Here is a 24,845-nt window from a genome sequence, read left to right on the forward strand (position 1 = left end):
ATCAGAACAATTAAGTACAAAATCAAGGGACTCTTGACTTTTGAATATATAGTTTGTTGTTCTTAAAAATGTATATGTAAATGATAATCTTGACTTCCTTATTAGGGCCTAAAATAACTATGCTTTCCACTTTAACAATCACCCTAGAGCTGCAGCTTTGGAACAGTTCAAGTCTCTGGGTGCTGAGCCCTTGGAGGTGGACTTGAAGGAGTCTGGTGAGGGACAAGGAGGATATGCAAAAGAGATGTCCAAAGAGTTCATTGAAGCTGAAATGAAACTCTTTGCTCAACAGTGCAAGGAGGTAGACATCCTTATCAGCACAGCACTTATTCCAGGTATGCCATTAAGTAAATGGTTATTTTAAAAGCACTCTTAGTCATTTTTTTTTAAAAAATGAGAGTGAATAATTGCTTAACATTAGAATTTTCTTAAGGAAGGAACTAGTACTTTCTATTACAAAAGTACTAGAAAATGAGAAAACGTGACAAAAATCACAGTCATTAATAATTTTCTTCAAGTATTTTTTCTGTGAATTTTTAATTTTTTTTGAGGTGGAGTCTCACTCTTATTGCCCAGGCTGGAGTGCAGTGGCACGATCTTGGCTCACTGCAACCTGTGCCTCCTGGATTCAAGCGATTCACCTGTCTCAGCCTCCCGAGTAGCTGGGATTACAGGCACCCACCACCACGCCTGGCTAATTTTTGTATTTTTAGTAGAGTTGGGGTTTTGCCATGTTGGCCAGGCTGGTCTCGAATTCCTGACCTCAGGTGATCCACCCGCCTTGGCTTCCCAAAGTGCTGGGATTACAGGCATGAGCCACTGCTCCCAGCTCTTCTGTGAATTTTAATATAACTTCATAGATTACTGTATGTACAATATTTTTTTATGAAGAATAAAACACCATTTATTTTGAAAAGATTATTATTTTCTGTTCAATTTTCTTTTATTTCAATAGCTTTCGGGGAGCAGGTGGTGTTTGGCTACATGGAAAAGTTCTTCAGTGGTGATTTCTGAGATTTTGGTGTACCCGTCACCTGAGCAGTGTACACTGTGCCTAATGTGTAGTCTTTTATCCCTCACCCCACTTCCACCCTTAACCCCTAAGTCTCCAAAGACCATTATATCATTCTTATGTCTTTGTGTCCTCATAGCTTTCTTCCACTTTTAACAATGCTTGGTTTTTCATTCCTGAGTTATTTCACCTAGAATAATGGTTTCCAACTCCATTCAGGTTGCTGTGAATGCTATTATTTTCTTCTTTTTTATGGCTAAGTAGTATTCCATGGTGTGTGTGTGTGTGTGTGTGTGTGTGTGTGTGTGTGTGTTTATCCACTTGTTGGTTGATGGGCATTTAGGCTGGTTTCATATTTTTGCAATTGCGAATTGTGTGATATAAACATGTATATGCAAGTGTCTTTTTAATATAAAGACTTATTTTCTTCTGGGTATATACCCAGTAGTGAGATTGGTGAATCAAATGGTAGTTCTACTTTAGTTCTTTAAGGAATCTCCAATACTGTTTTCCATAGTGATTGTACTAGTTTACATTCCTACCAGCAGTGTAAAAATGTTCTCTTTTCACTACATCCATGCCAACATCTGTTATTTTTTGAGTTTTAAATTACGGCCATTCTTGCAGGAGTAAGGTGGTATCTCATTGTAGTTTTGATTTGCAATTTCATGATAATTAGTGACGCTGAGCATTTTTTCATATGTTCATTGGCCATTTGTATATCTTCTTTTGAGAATTGTCCATTCATGCCCTTTGTCCACTTTTTGATGGGATTATTTATTCTTTTCTTGCTGATTTGTTTGAATTCCTTACAGATTCTGGATATCAGTCATTTGTTAGATGCATAGCTTGTGAAAATTTTCTCCCATCAGTGGGTTGTCTGTTTGATTATTTCTTTTGCTGTACAGAAGCTTTTTAGTTTAACTAAGTGACATCTATTTATCTTGGCTTTTGTTTCATTTGCTTTTGGGCTCTTGGTCATGAACTCTTTGCCCAAGCCAGTGTTTAAAAGAGTTTTTCCAATGTTACATTCTAGAATTTTTATGGTTTCAGGTCTTAGACTTAAGTCTTTAAGGATCTATCTTTGAGTTGAGTTTTGTGTAAGGTGAGGGGTGAGGATCCAGCTTCATTCTTCTGCATGTGGCTTGCCAATTATCCCAGCACCATTTGTTGATGTATGTACAATGTTATATGCATAAGCAGTTTCCTTTGCTCAGACCCTTGATAAATTGATTGTTAATTTATTTACATTTTCTTTGTTAAGATACTACCTTCTCCTTGTTGGAAATTCAAACAGTAGTGATAAATAAGAAAAAGATACAGATCATCTGAAGTTCTACCAAAGAGATGACTGTTACTAATATTTTGATCATTTTTTCCATATATGTGAGAGACAGATGGGGATTTTGTATGTATATGTATTAATAGAATTTTCAGTGTATATTTTTTACTTATGGAAATGACCCTTTGTTAGTTTTAAATTATTTCTTTTGACATGTTTTCAGCCAAATTGTGAGCTCTTTGATGGTAGGAATTACTTTCTAGTCCCTTTACGAATCTCCTTCTAAATAGTATTTTGTACTCAGTGCATGACTGATGTCAAACCGCAAGCATTTATTAATCAGTAAGCAGTAGCTTGATCTAGCAAGATTTGGGAGTGAAGAAACTCTCCACCTTTTATAGTCTTACCTCTTCTCTTCACCTATCCTTTCCTTTTGTTAATTGAATAATGAATACCATGTTGACTCTAATTTTTTCCTTTCTGAAAGAAAGTGGGCCATATAATGACAGCTTAAAGGGTTCGTGGTTGCTTATGTTAGATCCTAGTGAAGGAGCCTCACTTGCTCTGAGGTACTGTGGATAATTAGAATTTGCTTTGTCATGAGGCTATGAAAGAGGAGAAACTCTCCTCTGGCACCTGCCCTGACAACAAAAAGTCTGGCTAATATAAACCCAAGGACAAAGAATTGATTGGCATCAGACCTGTGAGCTTGTGGGGGAAAACAAGCCTCCCAAGTGTGTTTTTCTTTCTGTCCTCTGTTAACCCAGGTGATAGGTGAGCTGGTCTCTCCAAATACCCACATCCCACCAGGGCTGCTAGATGAGGCAGACAGGCAGGAGGGTGATATGGGGGTCTCAGGAGGGCTCAGCCAATGGGAGCATCTGTAATGTAGAAATGAGCCTGAGGTTGATTCCTGGAGGTGCCTGCAGATCAGACAAGCCATGGATCCAGGATAGTGTTTTTGAAATCTGTCGGTGAAGACAGAACTCATGCACAAGCAGTGTCAGGAGAGCACTTCAAGATTCAGCCTTTCCTTATGTGGCAGTGGCTCCTGCTCAGCTGTTTCACAGGTGGCTCTGAGGAAGAAATGGAGTGACCTATGCTGCAGCCACCATCTGACCTCTGAGAGGCAGCCGCGCATTGGGGAGAAGTTATGAGAGGATTAGATGTAACAAGTGGCCAGTAGAGGGTGCTAAAACATTTACTCATGGAGTAAGTCATGTGGCTAGGAAGCTAGTTTTAGTCAACTCATACTGCAAAGAACTAGGGATAATTTGAACAGAGTATATAGATTTATTATTGATTACAAAGCTAGATGTAGGTCATAGCACTCAAGATTTATTTTATAAAAACATAATGACTTTCAGGGCCTTCCCCTCTCCCCATAATATTTTAGTTTTTATAAGGAGCTTATAGTCAGTATACTTTAGTAAAAGGTCAGACTTCAATCTCGAAGACTAGTTGAACAAGTTTTATTATTTTGTTCCACTAAACCTTCCTTGTTTACTGAAGCCACGATCTTCACATTAAACTTTCAGAAAGTTCTTGAACAGTACCTCAGCTCGCCCTCAAGGGCCTTTACTTTCTTTTGGGGAAAAAAAAAAAAAGTTAAATTAGAATATTATACAGAAAAAGGTGATTTTTCTAAAGATCTTTCCTATCTCTGGGGCACTGAAAATGGAAAGCACGAGCATTTAACAAAAATGACTGAAAGAGTACATAAAGATATAAATGCCCTTTGGAAAACAATGATGTCCTTGTGATTATACCTTTACTGGTTTATGTCCTGAGCCTTTGCCTGGGTCCCCTGATGGTGTATCTGACTCTTGAATGACTCTTGGAGCAGAAATTGTTCTGCAGTTTTCCTTGAGTGGATTCAAAGGGGATTAAGTCAAATGTCAGAAATTCTCTAAGCTAAGATTTATAGATTGAGATCCCTGGAAGGCTGGACTGAAGACCTGGATGGATAAGAACGTTGAGAGGCACACACAGGTAAGTAGTTTCAGGGAGCAACTTCATGGAGTTGGTACATTTTTATTGTCCTAGGTATACATCACTTGGTGGGCTTGAAAAAAACAATGACCTTGACTTATATAGGTTGTATACGGAATGAGATAGTTCTATAGTTAGGTAGTTGTTATGCCTGATATCTTACATCATCATCTCACCCCCCTATTGGGTCAAGCGATGGGTTAAAGGTGAGAATTTCACTGAATGCAGGTAACTTGAGGATGGGGCCAAGCTGACAGTCCCGCTTTGTGGTGCTGTGTACACAATGGAAAGCTCTCTACTTTCCTGTCCAGCTCCTTGACCTTTGGGGCTACCATTAAAAAGTTAGGCAGCCCTGCTCTCCAGTAATGTTCAGGCTGTGCTCATAATCTTTCCTGCTAAGCCTTTTGAGACACAATATTTTTTAGCATCCCTAATGATCTGAAACCTTTTTAGAGAGACTTGTCATAGACATAGAATAATAATCAGGAAGGGATGGAATCAGGTTGAAAATCTGATAAGTAGTTAGGGAGGGGAATATGGTGTGGGGTGAGAAGGAATCATGGTATCTTTGCACTGACTGTGTCTTGGGCAAATTTCACCTAAGTTCCAATGAGAGTGAAAAGAACTATGGAGCACATGCTAAGTTTAACCTGACAGAAACCACATTTTCCTTTTAAAATCTTTCTTGATGACCACTTAATTAAAAAATCATGAGCATCTTAAAGTCCTGTAGCTTCCCAGCTCTCCCTTTTCTCACCTCAGGTCTAGCCCTCGTTAATTTAGGGGAACCATAGCTACTCTAAGGCCTGAGTTTTTGTTTAGCAATGATGACAGTAGCTTGGACGACTTGGGTTCCTAGCATCTTTAGATGAAGCAAGCCATCTAAATTGATCAGAGTTGGATCATAGTCTCCCACTCCTCAATTACCTGTGCTATGACGTTTGCATTCCTTGGAGGTATTTCTTGGCTTTCATTTTCTGGTCCTGATTTAGCTTTTGTGTCTCATGTTAAACTAATGTCTTGCTTTCTTGGCCTGATTTCAGCCATGTTGACTGCTATTAATCTCCTCAAGTGGGCCAAGATATTTTTATGGCTTTGCACATATTGCTCCTTCTCTTTGGAATGCTATCCTTGTCCTTTTCTGCTTTTTGAAATTGTACTCAATTTAATTACTACATCCACTATAGTTTCTATTGCCTCCTGCTCAGCAGTAGTTTTCTTTTTTCTGCACTCAGAGCACTTTGCTTGTGCTTCCTATTACAGCAGTACTTAGTCCCATCACTCCTCAGTTATCTTGTGTCCCTGTGAATGTAGCAGGAGTCTTTGATTTATGCCAGTGCTTGGCATAGTGCTTTGTACACATAGTGCTTTGTACATAGTGCTTTAGCTTAGCAAATGTTGCTGAACTAATAATTCTGAACTAATAATTCTGGATCCTTCCTTAGGTCTTGGTTGGTACAGTTCCTTTCATTTTTTCAGTGCTGTCCACCAATTCTGATAGAACACTGTTGGTTCACTTTTGGATAGGAACATTGCAGAGGCTGATTTAATCCTGGCAACTTAACGTTTTAAAATTATTCAAAACTGGGACACATGCCCAGTCTGCAGTTTGAGGTGTTGGCTAGCTGGACCTCTCAGGAGCTAGAATTAGGAAGTAGTGGAAGGGCTGTTTAGGAATTAGAAAGTGTCCTATCAGAGAGGAAGGAGTATATTCATTGCTTGATAGTAAACTAAAATACCTTACACCTTATGTACTTGTGTCTTTTTTTAGGCACAATCCAGATTAGGGTGGCAATGCTTTTTTTTTTTTTCTTTAAATCTATACTTGTTAGGATCTATAAAATATATCCCTTAAAGGGTGTGGACTTTTGTGGTGATTTTTCACGTCTCTGGAGAATTGGGTGGGAGGTGTTTTCCTCTAACAAGTTCCTGACATATATGGAATCTGAGATGTTGCAGTCTCCTGGAATATCAACATTTGTTCTCCATTCGTCTTGTTGAATTTAGCTTTCATATGGAGTGGAAATATAGTGCAAAAGAATGACTTTCGATGGTAATTGTTCAAACTTGCGTGTTCAGGCAAGGGAAAAATTGATACAAGAATAATTGATACTCTCCAGTTGTGTAAATCCACAAAGAAAGTATTGTTTTGATGACTATCTGAAGTTTTTCCCAAAAGTAAGGATTTATTATTCTTTCTCTTATTCTGTATGCATTACGATCTTAAAGAACAAAACTGTCTGCTAGATCAGTGATTCCCAACTCTTTTGGCATTACATTACTTTTTTTTTTTTTGCTATCTGATTCATGTTCTGTAATTCCCTCTCTTCAATGTATTTTGTGATTATATAGACTTTTGTAATATTGTTCTATACAGTTTCATTTGTTTTGAGAATATTGAAGACATTTTGAAGAACAGAGAGAAACTTAAGTGTTGCGACATCAAGGGTTGGTAACCACAGGCTGCCTATACACCTCTTCATAGCTTTCAGTAAAGACAGAACATCTTGTCATCAAGTGGAGGATGCGAAAACTGTGACATTTTCCATTGTCATTTATCAGTCTTGATTTCTTAGGGTGTATTTGAGGATACTTTGTGAGCAATTGGGCCAAATTTAACAAATGTTCTGTTAGGAAAATTTATGACATGGTTATACTTTGGCTTGGTTTGTTATTTCTCCAGAAGTGTGTTGCAATGTTGGTACGCATTATGCTGTCCTTCCTGGCTTTCCCTGGGTTGTAAAGGACTGGGAGGCCGAGGCTCTTTCTGGCAAAGCAGCACAAATAGCATGACTGCTAATGTACTAGAACTTCCCTACCATACACCTTTCCGTATCTCTTTCCTTCCATTTTCCCTATTCAGTATTAGTTAGGGTGGTCTAGCCCTGAATCTATGATTTTTGCTGTAACAGATTAATCCAACAATGTATAATGACTTTGATGTTACAGAAATTTACATCTTGCTTAGTAATAGTAGGTTCACACATTGGTGGGCATCTCTTTTTCATATGGTCATCTGGGGATTCAGGTTATGACAGCATTGCCATCATCATTATGAGGCTACAAAGGTTGCTCTGGCGCTCTCTCTATTTCAGCCAGCTAGGGAGAAAGGGGGATGGAGGAGTGTGGATGAAAGGCCAGGAAGTGGCACACATCACTCCTGCTTTGCATTCTTTTGCTAAGACTTAGTCATGTGGCCAAACCTAACTACTAAGGAAGCTGATAATTGTCTAGCTCTGTGCCCAGGAATAAGAGAACTTAGTATTAGTGTGCTAGGGCTGTGATAACAAAATACCACAGACCTAGTGCCTTAACCAACAGAAATTTATTTTCCCACAGTTCTGAGGATAGAAGTTTAAGGTTAGTGTGTCAGTGGGTTTAGTTTTTCTGAGCCTCTCTGCTTGGCTTGTGGATGGCTGCTCTTTTGCTGTGTCCTCACATGGTTTTTCCTCTGTGTGTTTACATTCCTGGTTTCTTTTTTTAATGCTTCAATTTTTTCTTCTTTTAAGGACACCAGTTAGATTGGCCTAGGGCCCATCCTAATAGGCTCATTTTAACTTAATCACCTCTTTAAAGGCCCTGTCTCCAAGTACAGCCATATTCTGAGGTACTGGGGGGTTAGGGCTTCAACATAGAAATTTTGCAGTGGACACAATTCAGCCCATAACAAATATAGATTTTTGTGCACAGCTAACAGCCTCTTTTCTCTTTCCTGATTTGTAATTTTAATTAATGTTTAATCTGTTCATTGGAAATCAGAGGAAGGGTCATAGATTTAGAGCCAGATGGAGTAGATTCAAATTCTGGTTCTACTGTTTAACAGCTGATTTGTTTCTCTGAACATCAGATTCCTTATCTTTGAACTGTGGATAAAAATTTCTACATTGTAGAGTTGTTTTGAAGAATACATGAAGTAAAAACCCAGTGCAGGGCTGGGCATAGAAAACATTACTGTAATTCTTTCTTCCATTGGTGATGCCTTGTCTTATGGATGGTACTCAGGACTACAAATCTTATTGACTTTTGCAGTTAAAGTCCAGACATTCTTAAGGATTATGTGGAACATTGAAGATGGTCCCTCATGAATCTTCCCATAAAGTTACATAATCAATATTTGTTAGATGGCAATGTGGCATGGGTTTCCCTGGAGAGAAACATAACTTAATTGTTTTTTGTCTGAATTTTCTGAAGATATCCATTTTATTAAGACTCTTTTCCCAGTTAACCTCATTCTGATCTAAGTTGAAAAACATGAGAAAGAAAATAAACAGCACTATTTCTATTTTTTTAAAACACTTTTAAACTCTTCTGTATTAACAAAATAACAAAATCAGAATGTGTAATACAATTTTATTGCTTCATTTTTTAAAATGATTTTGGTAGCTAATGTACATCTATACGTATCTTGGAGAGAATTCAAAGAATGCTATAGTTTCTATGAGAATATTATATATTGCCTTATTTATGCTACCATTTAAGTTTGGAGAATTGTAGCCTATGAAACCACGGTAGAATCTTGACTAATTTTGCTTTTTATTTATACAGAATTTTGTAGCTATGAGACGTAAATTATTAAGTTAATCCTTTCAAAATTTTTATAAATATGTTCTTTATGACATAAAAGCTTGTTTTTAGGTTTTTTCTTTAAATAGATCTTCAGGGATTTCTCTAATCTGCTAAAATATGCTGTTGACTAATCATGTTTCCTAAGTATTACATTTAGAAATATTTCTAGGCATCCAGTTTGTAAAAGCCAACTATTTGCCAGCCTGACTTTATGTGTGGTTCCTTATACAAATAATTATGCAGACAAAGTTTTCCTGTAGTTCTAGACATAAAGCTCACATATAAAGTACTCTGCTTGACTATTTAAGCTTGGGCCAGAATCTCTTTAGGTTCATGAACACAGCTTTCATATCTATGATAAATAGAGTGGAGGGGTTGCCCTATGTACTATGGAGCCAGCTAAATCAGAGACTTGTTGGATAATGGATCAGTAAATTAGATGTTCAGCACTTCCCTGCCACATTCTATCTTTTACATAATCAATTATCTCTTATTCTCCTATGCATAATATATGTATGAAAACCCTTTTGTCCTTGTCTGTAACATTTTAAAAGCTTAAGACAGTATTTTAACCCCATCGGTGATTTTGAAATGTTAAAAGAGCTTTTGGTATGGATCTGTTAGGATACCTTTAGCTGCCAGAAAGAGAAATTCTAATACATCCTGCCTTAAGGTAGGTGATTTCTTGGGTTCTGTTAACAGAACAAAGTCCAGTTATAGCTGTGAATAGGTGTGGGCTGGGACACCCTGACTGTGCTCCTTCTCATTCTCTGCTTTGCTCTCCTCTCTGAGTTGGCTTCATCCTCAGTACTAGGCAGAAGGCAGCAACGATTTCAGGCTCCAGTGTGTACAACACGTTATCTAGAGGACAAGGCTGGCCAGTGCTGATGGCTCCCTCTTGAAGAGCAAGGAAACTTCTTTTTCAGAAATTTTTAGCAAATTTTCCCTCATTTTTATTAACCTTGATTGGTTTATGACCATTTCTGAACCAATCCTTGTAGGTAGGGCAATGAGATGCACCTTGGCTTCCACCTGGATTTCTGAACCAGTCACTAATAAGGTGGTAAGATTGCCCTTAGGTCTTCCAGGCCTGCCTCTGGAGCAGTGATATGATTTGGCTGTACCCCCACCCAAATCTCATCTTGAATTATAGTTTCCATAATCCCCACATATCATGAGAAGGACCAGGTGGAGATAATTGAATCATGGCGACAGTTTCCCCCATCTTGTTCTTCTGATAGCGAGCCAGATCTCATAAGATCTGATGGTTTTATAAGGGGCTTCCCCCTTCAAGGGGCACTCATTTCTCTCTCCTTCCGCCATGTGAAGAAGGACGTATTTGCTTCCCTTTCTGCCATGATTGTAAGTTTTCTGAAGCTTCCCCAGCCTTGTGGAACTGTGAGTCAATTAAAGCCTTTTCATTTATAAATTACTCAGTCTTGGGCTGTTCTTTATAGCTGCATGAGATCAGACTAATTCAAGTAGTTTCTGAGGTCATGTCTCCTGAAGCTTGTGGACTGGGTAGATAAATGGAAATCAGTGTAGTGACAAAAGGAGGAAATAGATACTGAGTAGATACTAACAATACTCTGTAACATTATGTTGTTATAATGAAGCTTCTTACTGTGTAAATGCTAAAGTTCAGGGTATCTTTCTTTGCCTGCTTTATTTTACGTTTAGTCAATATAGAGACTATATTACATTAAAAACTGTCCTTATCTTCCTAGTACTTGCTCATGAGAAATCTATTTTGGTTTGGATAAATAGTTCTATAGTTCATATTATTTATTTGTTTGCTATTGTGGAGTTAAGTATCTCATGTTCTTGTTAAAGCAGAAAGTTTTGTTTTTTTTCTTAGACCCTCTAGTTTGATGCCTTACAGGCCAGGAAGTTAGGAATTTCCACATCTGATTACATGCGGTTGAATAATTTCAGTAAATAATACTGACTGCTCCTTGGAATCATTATACAATTTTGTGGTAAACCCATTTCATCCTCATGTCTTCTTGTTTTTAATATTTTTTATGGTTTCTTCTTAATTAATTAATTTATTTTTTCTTTTTGGTGTGATTAAAGTGTCTGTGAGGGCTTGGTTCTTTTCCCATTAAGACAGAATCTAAGAATTTATTGATTTCAGATGACCATGTTAGGCGTGATTCATTCAAAAAGATACATTACAAATTTTTCTGGTAAATCTTTAGCCTTTGGTATTTAGTTTAAGTTATATGACTCTTTTTGAATTTAGTGCTGAAAAGAAGCCAATGATATATTATTTTGCTACATAACAATGAGTTGTTAAAACTACTTCTAGAAATTAGTAATCTTTTCTCAAGTCACATACGAGGAAAAACAAAAAACAAAGCAGAAGTTAGTTTTTCTAGCAGCTTCTCATTTTAATACTTTTAAAACTGCATCTTAGTATTCATTTATTGAGAAAATACATGGTTAGCAAAAGATACTATGAATCCAATAACATTTCAAAATGAATTTACGTGAATCACAGACATATGTGCATATATCAAGAAACAGTACACATGCATGAGGCATTTTTTTTTCAGTCTACAGTCAATTCATAGTGCACATGGAGATTCAAGGATGCCTTACACTAATCTGTGGTACCCTTACTCATTCCAGGTAACTGCCAACCAATCGGGAAACTATAATTCAAATTTGTACATGAGTGCTTTAAATACCCAACTCTTTTAGTAATGAAATTGTTGACCAACCTTTGAATGCAACCACTTTCAGTTGTAAAATATTAGGCCCTAGAGCTCTAAGTAACATTTTTCTCTCTTCATCCACCCTCCACATGGGAGACACTAAGTAAGTATTAGTTATGTCAATGAATGAATGAATATTTGAATGATGACAGTGAGAGCTTGATGTCCTACAATTGTCTTGGCAAAAGTGTGGAAATAACTCCCACTAGAGGAAACTGACTAACCCTTCCAGGGGAACTCAATGTCCATGAGCCAGAAGGGAGCAAGAAATATTTCACACAGTTGGATATCATGCCAAATCCTTCACCCACTGTCGGTATTGTGCCAGAAAATATTTCTTAAAAATTTCTCTCCTTGTTACTTTTATTCTGTCATGGTAATTGATTTTTTTAAGGGGGCTGGTTTTAGGAAATATAATGATCTTTTTGTGTATCTTTTGCAGATAAATGATGAAATTAATAGAAATAAACTTCAAAATGGGGAAAAGCCCAATTGGGCCTTAAAAAATACCTCTCATCTGCCTTCTTTTATTAATTTTCCTGTTTCTTCTGCAGTTATGTCCCAAAACACCTGATGTGCTTATTATTATTTTCTCTTCTATAAGTCTTTGTCAGAATGATGTGTTTATTTTGTCTTTTATATCTAGGTCTTTCAACAAGTTGTCTCTGGGGTGTAGAGGGCATGTCTGTATATTTGAAGGATTTGCAGTACACATTGGATATATTCATTTCCATGTTATACATGTAAAAAATCTGGACATACCTTCCTGTTTAGTTATACCTGTGTCTCCCTTTCTTGGTGTTTTGGTACACTCCTTGAAAGACTGTCCTAACTGCATAGCTTCATTTGTTGTAGAAGGGAGGGCAGAAGGCTTTGAGTCAGGCTTTTCAATTAACAAGTTAGTAAGGTGGAGTATTTCTAAGTTCTTCTAGTGTTCCTGCTACCAACTCTTAAACCATTACTTCTTGACTTAAAGGAGAAACTGGTTGTGATTATCCAGGAGTATTTTATTTTATTTTATTTTATTTTTTTTTTGAGACGGAGTTTCACTCTTGTTACCCAGGCTGGAGTGCAATGGCGCGATCTCGGCTCACCGCAACCTCCGCCTCCTGGGTTCAGGCAATTCTCCTGCCTCAGCCTCCTGAGTAGCTGGGATTACAGGCACGCGCCACCATGCCCAGCTAATTTTTTGTATTTTTAGTAGAGACGGGGTTTCACCATGTTGACCAGGATGGTCTCGATCTCTTGACCTCGTGATCCACCCGCCTCGGCCTCCCAAAGTGCTGGGATTACAGGCTTGAGCCACCGCGCCCGGCATTTTATTTTATTTTTAAAATAAAAATGATATGTGGCTTTTATTAGAGGTGCTGTAAAGTACAAAGTAGAAAATAAAATCACCTGTGATCTCTCTGCATCATACTAACAGTTAACATTTTTTGTTTGTTTTTACTGGTTTTTGTTGAATTTTCCATTTGTATTTATTGTTCACTTATCTATAGGATTATAGTGTTTTGTTTTTGCTTGAATTCCTGTGAGCTTTTCATCAATTTGTGTCTGTTTTGAAAATTGTAATATATATATTTTTCATATTTAAATCTATTGATGTTTTCTTTTGTAATTTTCTTCATTGCTTTAAGCTTAGGAAGTGCTTTTTTTAACCACAGACTGGAGAGATATTCACCAGGGTTTCCTTTTTCCTCTTTTCTTGCACTTTATGGATTAATTCTCTTCTTTTACAATTAATTCTTATCTTTCTAGAGTTTAACATATAGTATTAGGTTTGGATAGATATTTTTTACCCAGATATCTAACTAATCATCTTATGACTTTTGTTCTTCGTTGTGTAATGCTGTATTTATTATGCATTAAATTTTATTATATTAGGCTATCAGGGTAAGATGGTATTTTGAAATTGTCTTCTCAGTCTTTCTCTCTCTGGACCTATTATTTTGAGGTTTTGCTCATCTGGAGCTTTTATTTACTACCCTGCTTCTTTTTTGGCTTTATTTTTTTTCCCTTCTGTTTTTAATTTCTATTTCTGCACTTTCCAGAATTTTCAAAAAATATATCCACATGTGAGTGCTTGAAGGCAGCTGCACTGTTACATTCATCATTGTATTCCCTGTAGCCCTTATTAAATTTTTTTAATTTTAAAATTAAAACATTTGGGAGATAAGGAAAAGCACAGAGAAGAAAATGGCCTCATCACTCAAATATACCCTGGTTTTGTTAAATGTTATATGATACAGAATTTACTACAAACTGTATGTATATGTAATGTACTATATTATATAATATTAATCTATGTGTATATAACTGAGAAACACTCATGTATATAAATATGTCTAAACTTACGTACTATTTTGTTATGTGCATTTTACTTATAATAATTCCATGTCTTTAAATATTTTTGTGTGACTTAAGTAAAATTTTAAATTTGTTATAGTGATATCCTTTAGTCTGTATACCAAATAAATTAACCTATGTGAAATAATATGCTATTGTTTTAAAAGTGATTGAATTTCTGAGCAATAATGGGGAAAAAACACCCAACCAATCTCTGTTAAAATGCAAACCTGTATGTCTGTTTTTCAAAGTTGTGTTAGCCACTGTGCAATTGTTTTGTGGAGGTTGAATGTGAAAAATGAGAGGAGACAAATGGGTTGTATATTTTGACGTTTCTAGGGAGCCTAAAATGGCTTTGGCCACTTGATGTCTGGCAAAGTGGTAGCATATAGTTCAGGGACTCATTCTTAGCTATGGCTGTCTCAGGAGAAAGAATGAATCCCAAATATCTAGGGCAGGAAAAATAAGTTAGATGCCAAATAAAATGTGTGCAATCATTGGCCAAAGTTGGGTGCAAATAAGGTGGGAGGAGAAACTGTGGTTAACAAGAGGCTGGTAAATGGGGACGAGGCTCTGGACCAGAGAGTGGGGATGGTGATGACAGCAAATACTTGGAAAGTACAGATTGCCCTTTAAATGTGCCTCTTTATGTGGAGGCAGCCATATGATCCATAGCTTTAAATCACTGGAGAGCTGAGCAGCATGACCTTTTTTTTTTTTGGAAAGAGTCCTCAGATGGATGTGGTTTGCTTCCTCAAATTCTCATGGTTGGGTAAAGTTTAGTTAAGTATTCAAGGTGCCTTTGTTAGATTACAGTAGGGAGGGTAGAGGAAAGGAATACTTTCAGAGAATTTTGAGAAGTGGTGAAACTACCAGCACTTCAGGATATTGTCTCTGGGGAAAATGTCTCTTGATGCTCTTTATTGGAAGCTCAAAAGAAAGAATCAGAGATCTTCTAACAAATCATATGGCAGCGAGCCCAGTGTGGCTGGAATAGAAGGTCCATTGGTACAGTTTCGAAAGGGCATGTTAGAGAAAACACTTCACCCAGGGTGAGAGACATTCAGTCCCAGGAGCCATAGGATTTGGATTTTATCTCGAAACTATAAAGTTTATAGCAGAAATAAACACTTCACTCATATCTTCACAAACTTTTATTTCCACATGTACTACAAAGGTTATCTTTCCTTTTTGAATCATATGTATTCTAGTCAAGTGGACTGAAAAACATTTTAGTATAAGGTACATTTTATTTTTACTCAGTTTTCATTTATAATATTGGCAGTATTTTTACTAAAATTCTGTAAGCACAGAATTAAAAGCTTTGAAAAGAAGAGCTTATCAGGCTATTAGTACTCTGGTTTCTTTTTATAAAATAAATTTTTCTTAAGAGATGGAGTCTCACTCTGTTATCCAGGCTGGAGTGCCGTGGCGTGAGAATAGTTCACTGCATCCTTGAGCTCTGGGGCTCTAGTGATCCTCCTGTCTCAGCCTCCTGGGTAGTTAGGATTATAGGCATGTGCTACCATGTCCAGCTAAGTTTTTTTTTATTTTTGTAGAGATGAGGTCTTGCTATGTGGCCCTAGCTGGTTTGGAACTCCTGTGCTCAGGTGATCCTCCCTATCTCAGCCCCTCAAATTGTTGGGATTGTAGGCATGAGCCACTGCACCTGGCTGTACTGTACTTTAACACTACTAATCTCACAAGTTCATCTTTTGATTTAGATATTTCCATTGTTTTATGAAATGTGAACATGATAGCATGCTGACAGTATGAGCCTCTGTTGAACATATTGATGTATATTAGCTTGAAAAGTCCTAAGGTCTGGGGTTTCATCTTCTATGTAAGAATTAGTGAACTTCTAAAAAACACATTGTGAATTAAAAATGTGAACTATTAAGTGAGGAGAATGCACACCACGAGAACAGGTACTTTTTCTGTTTATCTACCACTGTATTCCTAGAACCAGGCATAGCTAGGGCTTGACTCACTGTAGATACCAGTACATAGTTGTTGAGTGGGAATAAGTGTATGAGGGACTCCTAAATCTTTTGGAGTTGTAGGTTTCCACTGTTTTGATCTCTTGGCATTTTCCGGTCTCTCCTCAAAGTTTTCTGTGTTAAATAATGGTAGGTTAATATGATGTGTCAGAAAATCTGGTGACATATGTTAAGATAATTGGCAAGATTCTATTTTGTAATTCATAAATTAACTGTACCCTTGACATTGGTGACCTTTATGAATTGTTCAGTTGGGTTGATATAGTTTCCACAGTGGTTTATTATTGTGATTTTTTTTTTAAAAAACACTCAAACCGTTTAACTCTTTGTGAAAGCTGTGGTGTATAAACCAGGTAGAGAGAGCAGTGCTGAGATTCTCATGCTGAGCAGATGGCAGGACCTGCTTGCCAGCCACATAGCTCCCTCCTGCACACTGCCTTTGCAGCTCATGCTTATCATATTCTTTTCCTTAGGAGAATGCCCAGTCTCATTCATGCTATGGTCTTTCCAAGAGAGAGTTAAAATTTCAGATGTATAATTCCTGAATGCCCAGAGACTACTGTAGTAATTAGACTTTAAGGCTTTAGAAAATGATAATATAACTTGTGCTGTTCTCTTTGATTTTATTAGGTAAAAAAGCTCCAGTTTTATTTAATAAAGAAATGATTGAGTCAATGAAGGAAGGTTCAGTTGTTGTGGATTTAGCTGCTGAGGCTGGTGGAAACTTTGAAACCACAAGGCCAGGAGAACTCTATATTCATAAGGTACAGCAAAATGCATTTTCTATCTGTGTTCACTTCTCATGTCTTCAGTGATTTATGAGGGGGTGTTTATTTCTTTAAATATTTAGAGCCATTGAGGCCTGAAATTTTAAAATTAAAAATAGGCATATTTAACGCTCTTTTTGAAATATGTATTTATGTTTATGGGCATATCCGTATGGTTATAAAGATACATAATTTGAAAACTTAGCATTGAATATGAATGAGAATTGTTCTAGAATGAATAAGGTGGTAGACCTTTTTGACTATAATTTTGTTCATTTAGGGAATTACTCACATAGGCTACACAGACCTACCCAGCCGAATGGCCACTCAGGCTAGCACCCTATATTCCAACAACATCACCAAACTCCTGAAGGCCATCAGCCCGGACAAAGATAATTTTTATTTTGATGTGAAAGATGACTTTGACTTTGGTACGATGGGTCATGTCATTAGAGGAACTGTAGTGATGAAGGTAAGTAAAGAGATCTACTTCTTCCTGTGCTTTTAATGTAAATTTGTTTTAGGATTTTGTTTATGGGCGAATCCTATTTTAGAATTGAGACATATTTTAATAAGGCATTGGTATGCCAGGTTTATGCTGGCATAAAACATATTTGAAAATGTTTTGAAATGCAGAATAATTTAAAGAAAAATATTTCAAAGACTTAAAAGTACATGACTTACCAAAACTGTACACTGCTTTTGAAAAATGGAGAATGAACAAACAAATTGATTAAAGTAAAAATTAAATATTTCCCCCACTTATCTGCTTTTAAGGGTTTGATTTGCATTCTTGCATATATGTCTCATACACATACAAATTACATATTTATGTATGTATGTGTAACACGGATATTAGTATTTATATACACATGTGACACATTTATGTAAAATGATGTTACAAATGATATGAATTAATATAAAATTATATTTAAAAGAACAGGGTTTTAAAAAATAGTAACCTATTTTAAGCAATTTTAAAATGCTGGATTGGCTTTTTAATACATACTATTTTCTAATATCTATTAGGATGGTAAAGTGATTTTCCCAGCTCCGACACCGAAAAATATTCCTCAGGGTACCCCAGTAAAACAGAAGACAGTGGCTGAGCTGGAAGCTGAAAAAGCAGCTACCATTACACCCTTCAGGAAGACAATGACATCGGCTTCTGCATATACAGCAGGTGAGGATACTATTTAACCAGGGTTTAGTCTTGAGTGTTTGATTTTGCAAGTAATATATTAATTGTCAAAATTAGTAAATGAAATGCTGTTGTCCTTTTTGGATTTCATTAGTAATTGGGCCTGATAGACTTGATTTTTCAGCAGCATGTTACTTGTCCCACTTCTACAGAATTGGAGATTATTTACTGGACTCAATAAATAGAGGCACTGTGCTAAATACTGGAATGAAAGCATGAAATAATATACAGGCAATAAACATTTTTCCTTTTATAGAAAACATTTTAAATGCAGTCTTTTATATATGTTAAAAATATACCTATTATGTATATGTATGCACTGTGCTAAATACTGGAATGAAAGCATGAAATAATATGACCACAATAAACATTTTTTCTTTTACAGAAAACATTTTAAATATAGTCATTTATATATGTTAAAAATATACCAATTGTGTATATGTATTTTTGAGATAGAGTCTTTCTTAATTGTTCAGGTAGCAGTGCAGTGGTGTGAATATGGTTCACCATAGCCTCAACTTCCTGGGGTTGAGGAAGGAAGTTTCCCACTTCAGCCTCCTGAGTAGCTGGGACTACAGGTGCATGCCACCATGCCCAGCTAATTTTTGTATTTTTTTTTTTTTTTTGTAAAGACGGGGCTTCACCATGTTGCCTAGGCTGTTCTTGAACTCCTGAGCTCAAGTGATCCTCCTGCCTTGGCCTCCAGAGCACTGGGATTATTTTATCTACATCAAATATATTGAGAAGTGATGTATGCCATTATTTTCCTGGTGTTAAATGCATATAAATTTATGTTTTTTCTATTTTTGGTAAAATATCAGCTGTGATTATCTACACATGGGTAAGACTAGGGAACCAAATGTTTGCCTTAAAGAATATATACTACAATATAGGCTATAGCCCATGAAGATTTGACTAACATCTTAAGTTACTCAACTTGTAAAAGAATTCAATATTTTCATTTAGATCTCTTTCTTTACAATTTGGCATAAATTCTTTGTTTTTAAATTCATCCTCACGAAAACATTAAATAATTTATTGTAAAGTGGTGATTAATATTCATCCTGACTATTCATTGTTAGAGGCTGAAATATGAATATTTGATTTTAAATTGGTTTCTGTCTCAAAGAATGAATTAAAAATGTTTAGATCTATTCAGAGCCAAAACAAAAACAAAACAAACGCAAACTATAAAGAATTAAGGACCAGCACCAGGCACATAGAATTCTTGTAGACTCAGCATTCTTTAAATTCCCATGTGAGGCCAGATGTTTTAAAGCTAAACATGTAACTCTCCTTGAATAAAAAGCAAGTCTCAGCAAAATGACTGAAAAAGCCTCTAGCTGTGAATACTGTGAGTAGATGAAGCAGTGTCCCTACTTGCACTCATTTGTTAAAAAAAAAAATAGAAATGAGGTTATTGTGTTGTGCATGGAGCGTGTTATGAGTAGGATTGTAAATTTCCATTTCTCTTTCAGATTCATCAGAAAATGTAGTGAGGCACACATATAATGATTTATTTTTCTAGATTTCTCTTATATTTCTTGAATCAGGGCATATTGCCTCTTAATATATATGACAGTAGCATATTCCAGTGAATAAAAGGATAACCTTATATGTATGTGTTTTTCCTTACCTTAAACATCCTCTTTTATATTAAAAATAAGCATTTTTAAAATATATATTAGGAATGTATTTGAACAGCATTCTTCAAAGAATATGATTTGCTTTCTCTTCCTTCTTTTGTCAGCCTTTCTCTTCCTCTATTATACAGACTATATAAATATAGTCTGATATACATTACTAAATATATTATAGAAAAGACGTCAGTTTATTAAATAGTTGATAAGAAAACCTTCAGATGTATGATACAATTTCTATCATAGATGCCTAACTCAAAGGATTGTGGATTGTGATAAGATAGTGCTTCTTGACTAATATGACCTTAATAATAGCTAGCATTTAGTGAATCCTAGGCATTGTGCTAAATACTTCACATGCCTTAGCTCATTTATTTTTTACAAAAATTCAGCAAAGTATGTATATTATTATATTCTTTTCCAGATTAAGACAGAGAGGGTTGTTAATTTTACATATGAAGACACTGAAGCACAGAGAGGTTAAGTAAGTTGCCTGAGATGACATAGCTAGGGAGCAGCGGAACCAGGATTCAAACCAGGCAGACTGACTTAAGACAACATATTCTTATTCACAACCCTCTACCACTTCTCTAATTTTTACCTGGAAGGCAAAACAGTGTTGTATCTGACTCTCTTACCACATGGTTAATGGGCTATGCATTGGAACCTTGGATATATGATATGTGGGTAGGAAAATATAAATTAAAACTACAGTCATATTGAATAATTTAACATAAAATTAATGTCATTCTCTAGATATTCCAGTGGTGCCATTTCCAAAGTAATAGTTCATACCAAGGAAAAAGGTACCTTCTTCAGGAAAGTTAACTTCTAGCTCCCCGGTCACCCACTGTCATTTTCTTTTTTCTGACCACGAGGTAACCCTTTCTTTTGTTGCAGAACAACTGTCCACATGTTTGCTATTAAGGAAGGTGATAATTAAAGATGTATGTTCAGAGCTGTTTGTATTCTGCACATTCTTAACTTAATTTGTATTTTTTTTTCCTTTTTTTTGTAAAATCCTGTTTGCTGGCTTGGTGTTGAGGCTAGAGCTGACTGCCCTGGCCAGCAGTCCAGTCCAGATTCAGGAGCAATTGCAAAACTTGTGTCCTGGGTGGGTAGAAGCCATATGTTTTGGGGAGGTGCTGGAGTGAATGAAATTCCTCCTACTCTTTTAAAACCCCTATTCCTCAGCCAAATCTGAGAGTGACATAAAATTGGCCTCATAAAAGTCTTGTCTTATAAAAGTTCTGTCTTTCCCAAGTAGAAAATACCTTGCTAGGTCTTCCATAGGCCTGTAATCGGGAAAAAAAAATGCTTGTATAAACACATGTGGCATAGTCAATGAAAGTTACAGCCAGGAAGAGGACAAACCACGCAGAGGAAAATGTGCAAATTGTTATTAAGGTGACTCATAAATATTGCTAGGTCTTTATAGCTTATTTTTGCTGTGGGGGGGTGGTCAGAAAGTTGAGTTTTGCCTACAGTATTCCCGCATCCCCCCACTTCTCAACTGTCAAATGTCTAAAAAATCTGCTCATTGCCGGCAAGGGAGTGAAATTTAAAAGCATTGACTATTCCACATATTTGTATGTACGCTTTTAATCTTGTTGGGATAACTGGATGTCAGCTCACACTCTTTACCCTCTTTCTCTAGGTCTCACGGGGATACTGGGTTTGGGCATTGCCGCTCCCAATCTAGCCTTTTCTCAGATGGTGACCACTTTTGGCTTGGCTGGCATTGTGGGCTATCATACCGTCTGGGGAGTGACCCCTGCTCTCCACTCGCCACTGATGTCTGTGACGAATGCAATCTCAGGTTTGTTCCTCTCTTGTTCTTCCTCATCTCAGCTTTTCATAGGCTTACTTAGCTCTAGGATGCCTGTCAATGAGGTTTATAAAGTCTGTGTTTTCAAGTTGTTTTGCTTGGCATCCGAGGCATCTGCTTTGGTGATCTAAGGGCTCCCAGACTCCCAGAGGGTATGGGATGTGGGCCTGCAAAGTAAGAGGCCGTGGGAGTGTGTCAGCTCTTTGGACTGCTCTCATTTTAAGTAGTGCAAAACCACTATTACTTCTTCCAAGTTTGATTTTTTTTTAAAGGAAGGGATTCCACTGATAAAATGTGAAAACCGGTATTCTACAGAATCATAGTTGTAATATCTTATAGGCTCTCCTTGGATTCAACTCAACATTCAGCCTAACAAAGCTACAGTAGGCCCTGTGTTACATCAGGTTCACCATGAAGCTATGGGACGAGAAAACACAGCTTTCCAGTGAGGTGGCATCAGGCATTTCTCTTTGGTGCCAGTCTTTTTAGAGTTCATGTAGCAGTCCACACAGCTGCCCAGTGCTGAGACCAGCTTGGTCATAGAGACCCCAACCCAGGCGGTGCTGAAGGAATTAAGTAACAGAAACAAAGATAGGGTACAAAAGTGGGATCAAAGTGGGATCGTCAGGGGTCTGCCAGCATTTCCCAGCTGACAGCCCAGAGCAGACTCTGACCCACGTATTTATTCTTTGTGAACAAGTGATTATTTTTAATAAGCAGGTGCTCAGTGTTTCTTCATAGAATAAAGATAGGCTAAACAGGCAGATAGTACCTGTTCACTACTAAGATAGAAATAAGCTACAAAACACTCTTTGTGAATCAGCAATGGGGACAAGGTCAGATATCCTGTGTTTTGGGAGCTGGTTTAACTAGTGCATGACAAGTACGTATTGCTTGTTTATTCTAGCAGTTTCCTGCCTAGGGATGGCTCGGTGTTCCTTGCTATGGCCTCTCAGTAAACAACATATACTCCATCACGCACATGTCAAGACCTCCTCCCAACAGCCCAGGATCTGTTCTTTTTGTCCCCTAACAATTGTTCAGATATGAGCGAATGACAAGCATGGGAGCTGGCGGCTTGAAAGCCTTAAGGCCAATAGTCATCTTTTATGACATTGCCATAGGCACAGCTTCCAGGATCTCTGCAGGGAACACATCTAACTCCAACAGGTACTGCAGCCAGGAAAATCCAAAGCTAGGCATCACCAGCAGGCATTTACAGTTCATGAAGAGTTTCTTCCAGTTTAGATGCAAGTTACCTACTTGGGTCACTTTTTAACCATAAGCAGTGTTATCTATAACATTGGTGCATTCCTATCTGCATTAGAGGAATATAGCTAGAAAGTTAAAGGAAAGTCCAATTCCTATGCAGAAGGAGAAAAGGTTTTGTTAACCCTTTGCCCACAGTAGTAATTTGAGTGAGAATGGTGTGAAGGCGTGTTGTCAACAGTCTGCATAAGGAAAATTGTTTGTATCATTTTAATGAGGGTATAAGGAAGCTGCCTTGTTTTTTGATGTTGAGAACTTTGCCCTCTATGAATCTATGTATGTGAGGTACTTCAGCTATGACATTGGATTTGGTGGTGTCACTATCATTATTCACCATGTCGATGCTTTCTTTCTAGGGCTGACTGCAGTTGGTGGGTTGGCACTGATGGGAGGACATTTGTATCCTTCCACAACTTCTCAGGGCCTTGCTGCTCTTGCCACATTCATATCCTCTGTCAACATTGCAGGTACAGTGTCAGTGAAAGGCCTCAGAGTACTGTTTTTAATGGAGACATGCAAAGCAAATATAAATCAGTATAAAATAGACATTCTTATTTTAAGAATTTGAGCCTTTAAAAAAGGTCTCACTCAGACCGTAAATGCTCTTTGTGCAGGAAAATTAGTTATTTTGCCCATCTGTAATTTTTAGAAACTCTTGATAAAAGAACAAGCCCCAGTTCTCCAAAACAAACAAAACGATGTCTTGCTACAAGTTAACTGGAAAGTTATTGAATGCATGGCTTTGAATTAAGTTGAGTTAGCGCTATCACCATAACATCTATAAATGAGTATAATATTCGATAAAATGTTAGTCTTTTGCCTTATCCCAGCCAGTGTTTGTTCCTGGAAACTGAAAGCCTCGCCCCTCACTCATGTGTGAGACTCATTTGATGCTATTTTGTAGCTAAAAATTCTTTAATGTGTCCAAGAAGCCTGGTAAATGTTGATATGGTATTTTTTTCTTTTATAATTTATTATAGGGTTTTTACAAAAGTAACAACCTACTAGAAAAAATACAATCTTTGATCTTTCACATTCCCAAGCTATTTGAATGGCTTTTTTCTTTTAGTCATATAGAAATAGCTTTGCATTCCGATAGCAAATTTTCTTCCTGGATATATTTAGTGTTTTTTTCCTCACCTCTTTAATGGAACTGGCTTGCGTAATAGAATAACTTTAAATTTTGGCTGGGTATGGTGGCTCACACCTGTGATCCCATCACTTTGGGAGGTCGAGGTGGGTGGATCACCTGGGGTCAGGAGTTCGAGACCAGCCTGGCCAACACGGTGAAACCTCTCTCTACTTAAAATACAAAAATTAGCGCAGCATGGCGGCATGAGCCTGTAATCCCAGCTACTCGGGAAGCTAAGGCAGGAGAATAGCTTGAACCTGGGAGGTGGAGATTGCCGTGAGCCAAAATCATGTCACTGCATTCCAGCCTGGGAGTGAGAACTCCATCTCAAAAAAACAATTTTTTTTGAGGTTGCAAAATGTTACTTTATATTTATTCCTAGGTGATAAAGATGTGCTTAAAATAGAAAAATTATAGCACTTTAAAAAATCGTGTTGCTCAGTAAGCTCAAAGAGGTACCTCTTCACATTTTTTATTCCTTTTGCTTTGCTAAGGTGGCTTTCTGGTGACTCAGAGAATGCTGGACATGTTCAAGCGTCCCACTGACCCCCCAGAATACAACTACCTGTATCTTCTCCCTGCTGGCATCTTTGTTGGTGGATATTTAGCTGCCCTCTACAGTGGTTATGACATTGAACAGGTAAGAGGCTATTCGAAAGTTTTTATATATACCACGATATTTTCTTCTCTATTAGATTTTACATTGTTAGGTTACCCTAATTTAAATTATCAAGCAAACACAACTCTTTCAAGCAAATACAACAATAACCCTAGAAACATCTTGGTCAAACCGAGCATTCTCTTCCCCTAAGGAACAGGACCCTGGATTCTAGAGAGATTTTTCTGGTAACTGAGTTTAAATATGGGTTTATGTCTTTGTTTCAATACATTTTTCCACATGTAAAAAAGAGTTAAGAAGGTTATCAGTATCTTCATTATGTACCTAGCTAGATTGTGGATTTATAATTAAGCAATTAATAAAAAATTTGAAACATTTTTTATTAGGTACTATTAGTTATTTTCCTATTTCTTCCTCTACAAATCCAGCATATCATCTCTTGCTACCAAGAGATGTGATGCCAATTCATTA

At 37.0% G+C, this 24,845-nt stretch overlaps 1 protein-coding gene across 2 annotated transcripts in view; it reads left to right on the forward strand.

The window, feature by feature from the left end:
* The window catches only part of NNT (nicotinamide nucleotide transhydrogenase), a 93,100-nt gene that overhangs the window by 26,814 nt on the left and 41,441 nt on the right, over nt 1–24,845 (forward strand). For both annotated transcript variants that reach the window (XM_017533178.2, XM_017533179.1), the window contains exons 7-13: nt 148–335; nt 16,549–16,682; nt 16,966–17,157; nt 17,715–17,868; nt 21,184–21,345; nt 22,980–23,090; nt 24,250–24,395. In XM_017533178.2, the coding sequence (XP_017388667.1) occupies nt 148–335; nt 16,549–16,682; nt 16,966–17,157; nt 17,715–17,868; nt 21,184–21,345; nt 22,980–23,090; nt 24,250–24,395 (1,087 nt within the window). The remainder of the gene's footprint in view (nt 1–147; nt 336–16,548; nt 16,683–16,965; nt 17,158–17,714; nt 17,869–21,183; nt 21,346–22,979; nt 23,091–24,249; nt 24,396–24,845) is intronic.

Source organism: Cebus imitator, unplaced genomic scaffold, assembly GCF_001604975.1.
Source record: "Cebus imitator isolate Cc_AM_T3 unplaced genomic scaffold, Cebus_imitator-1.0 Scaffold80, whole genome shotgun sequence".
NCBI classification, from domain to species: Eukaryota; Metazoa; Chordata; class Mammalia; order Primates; family Cebidae; genus Cebus; species Cebus imitator.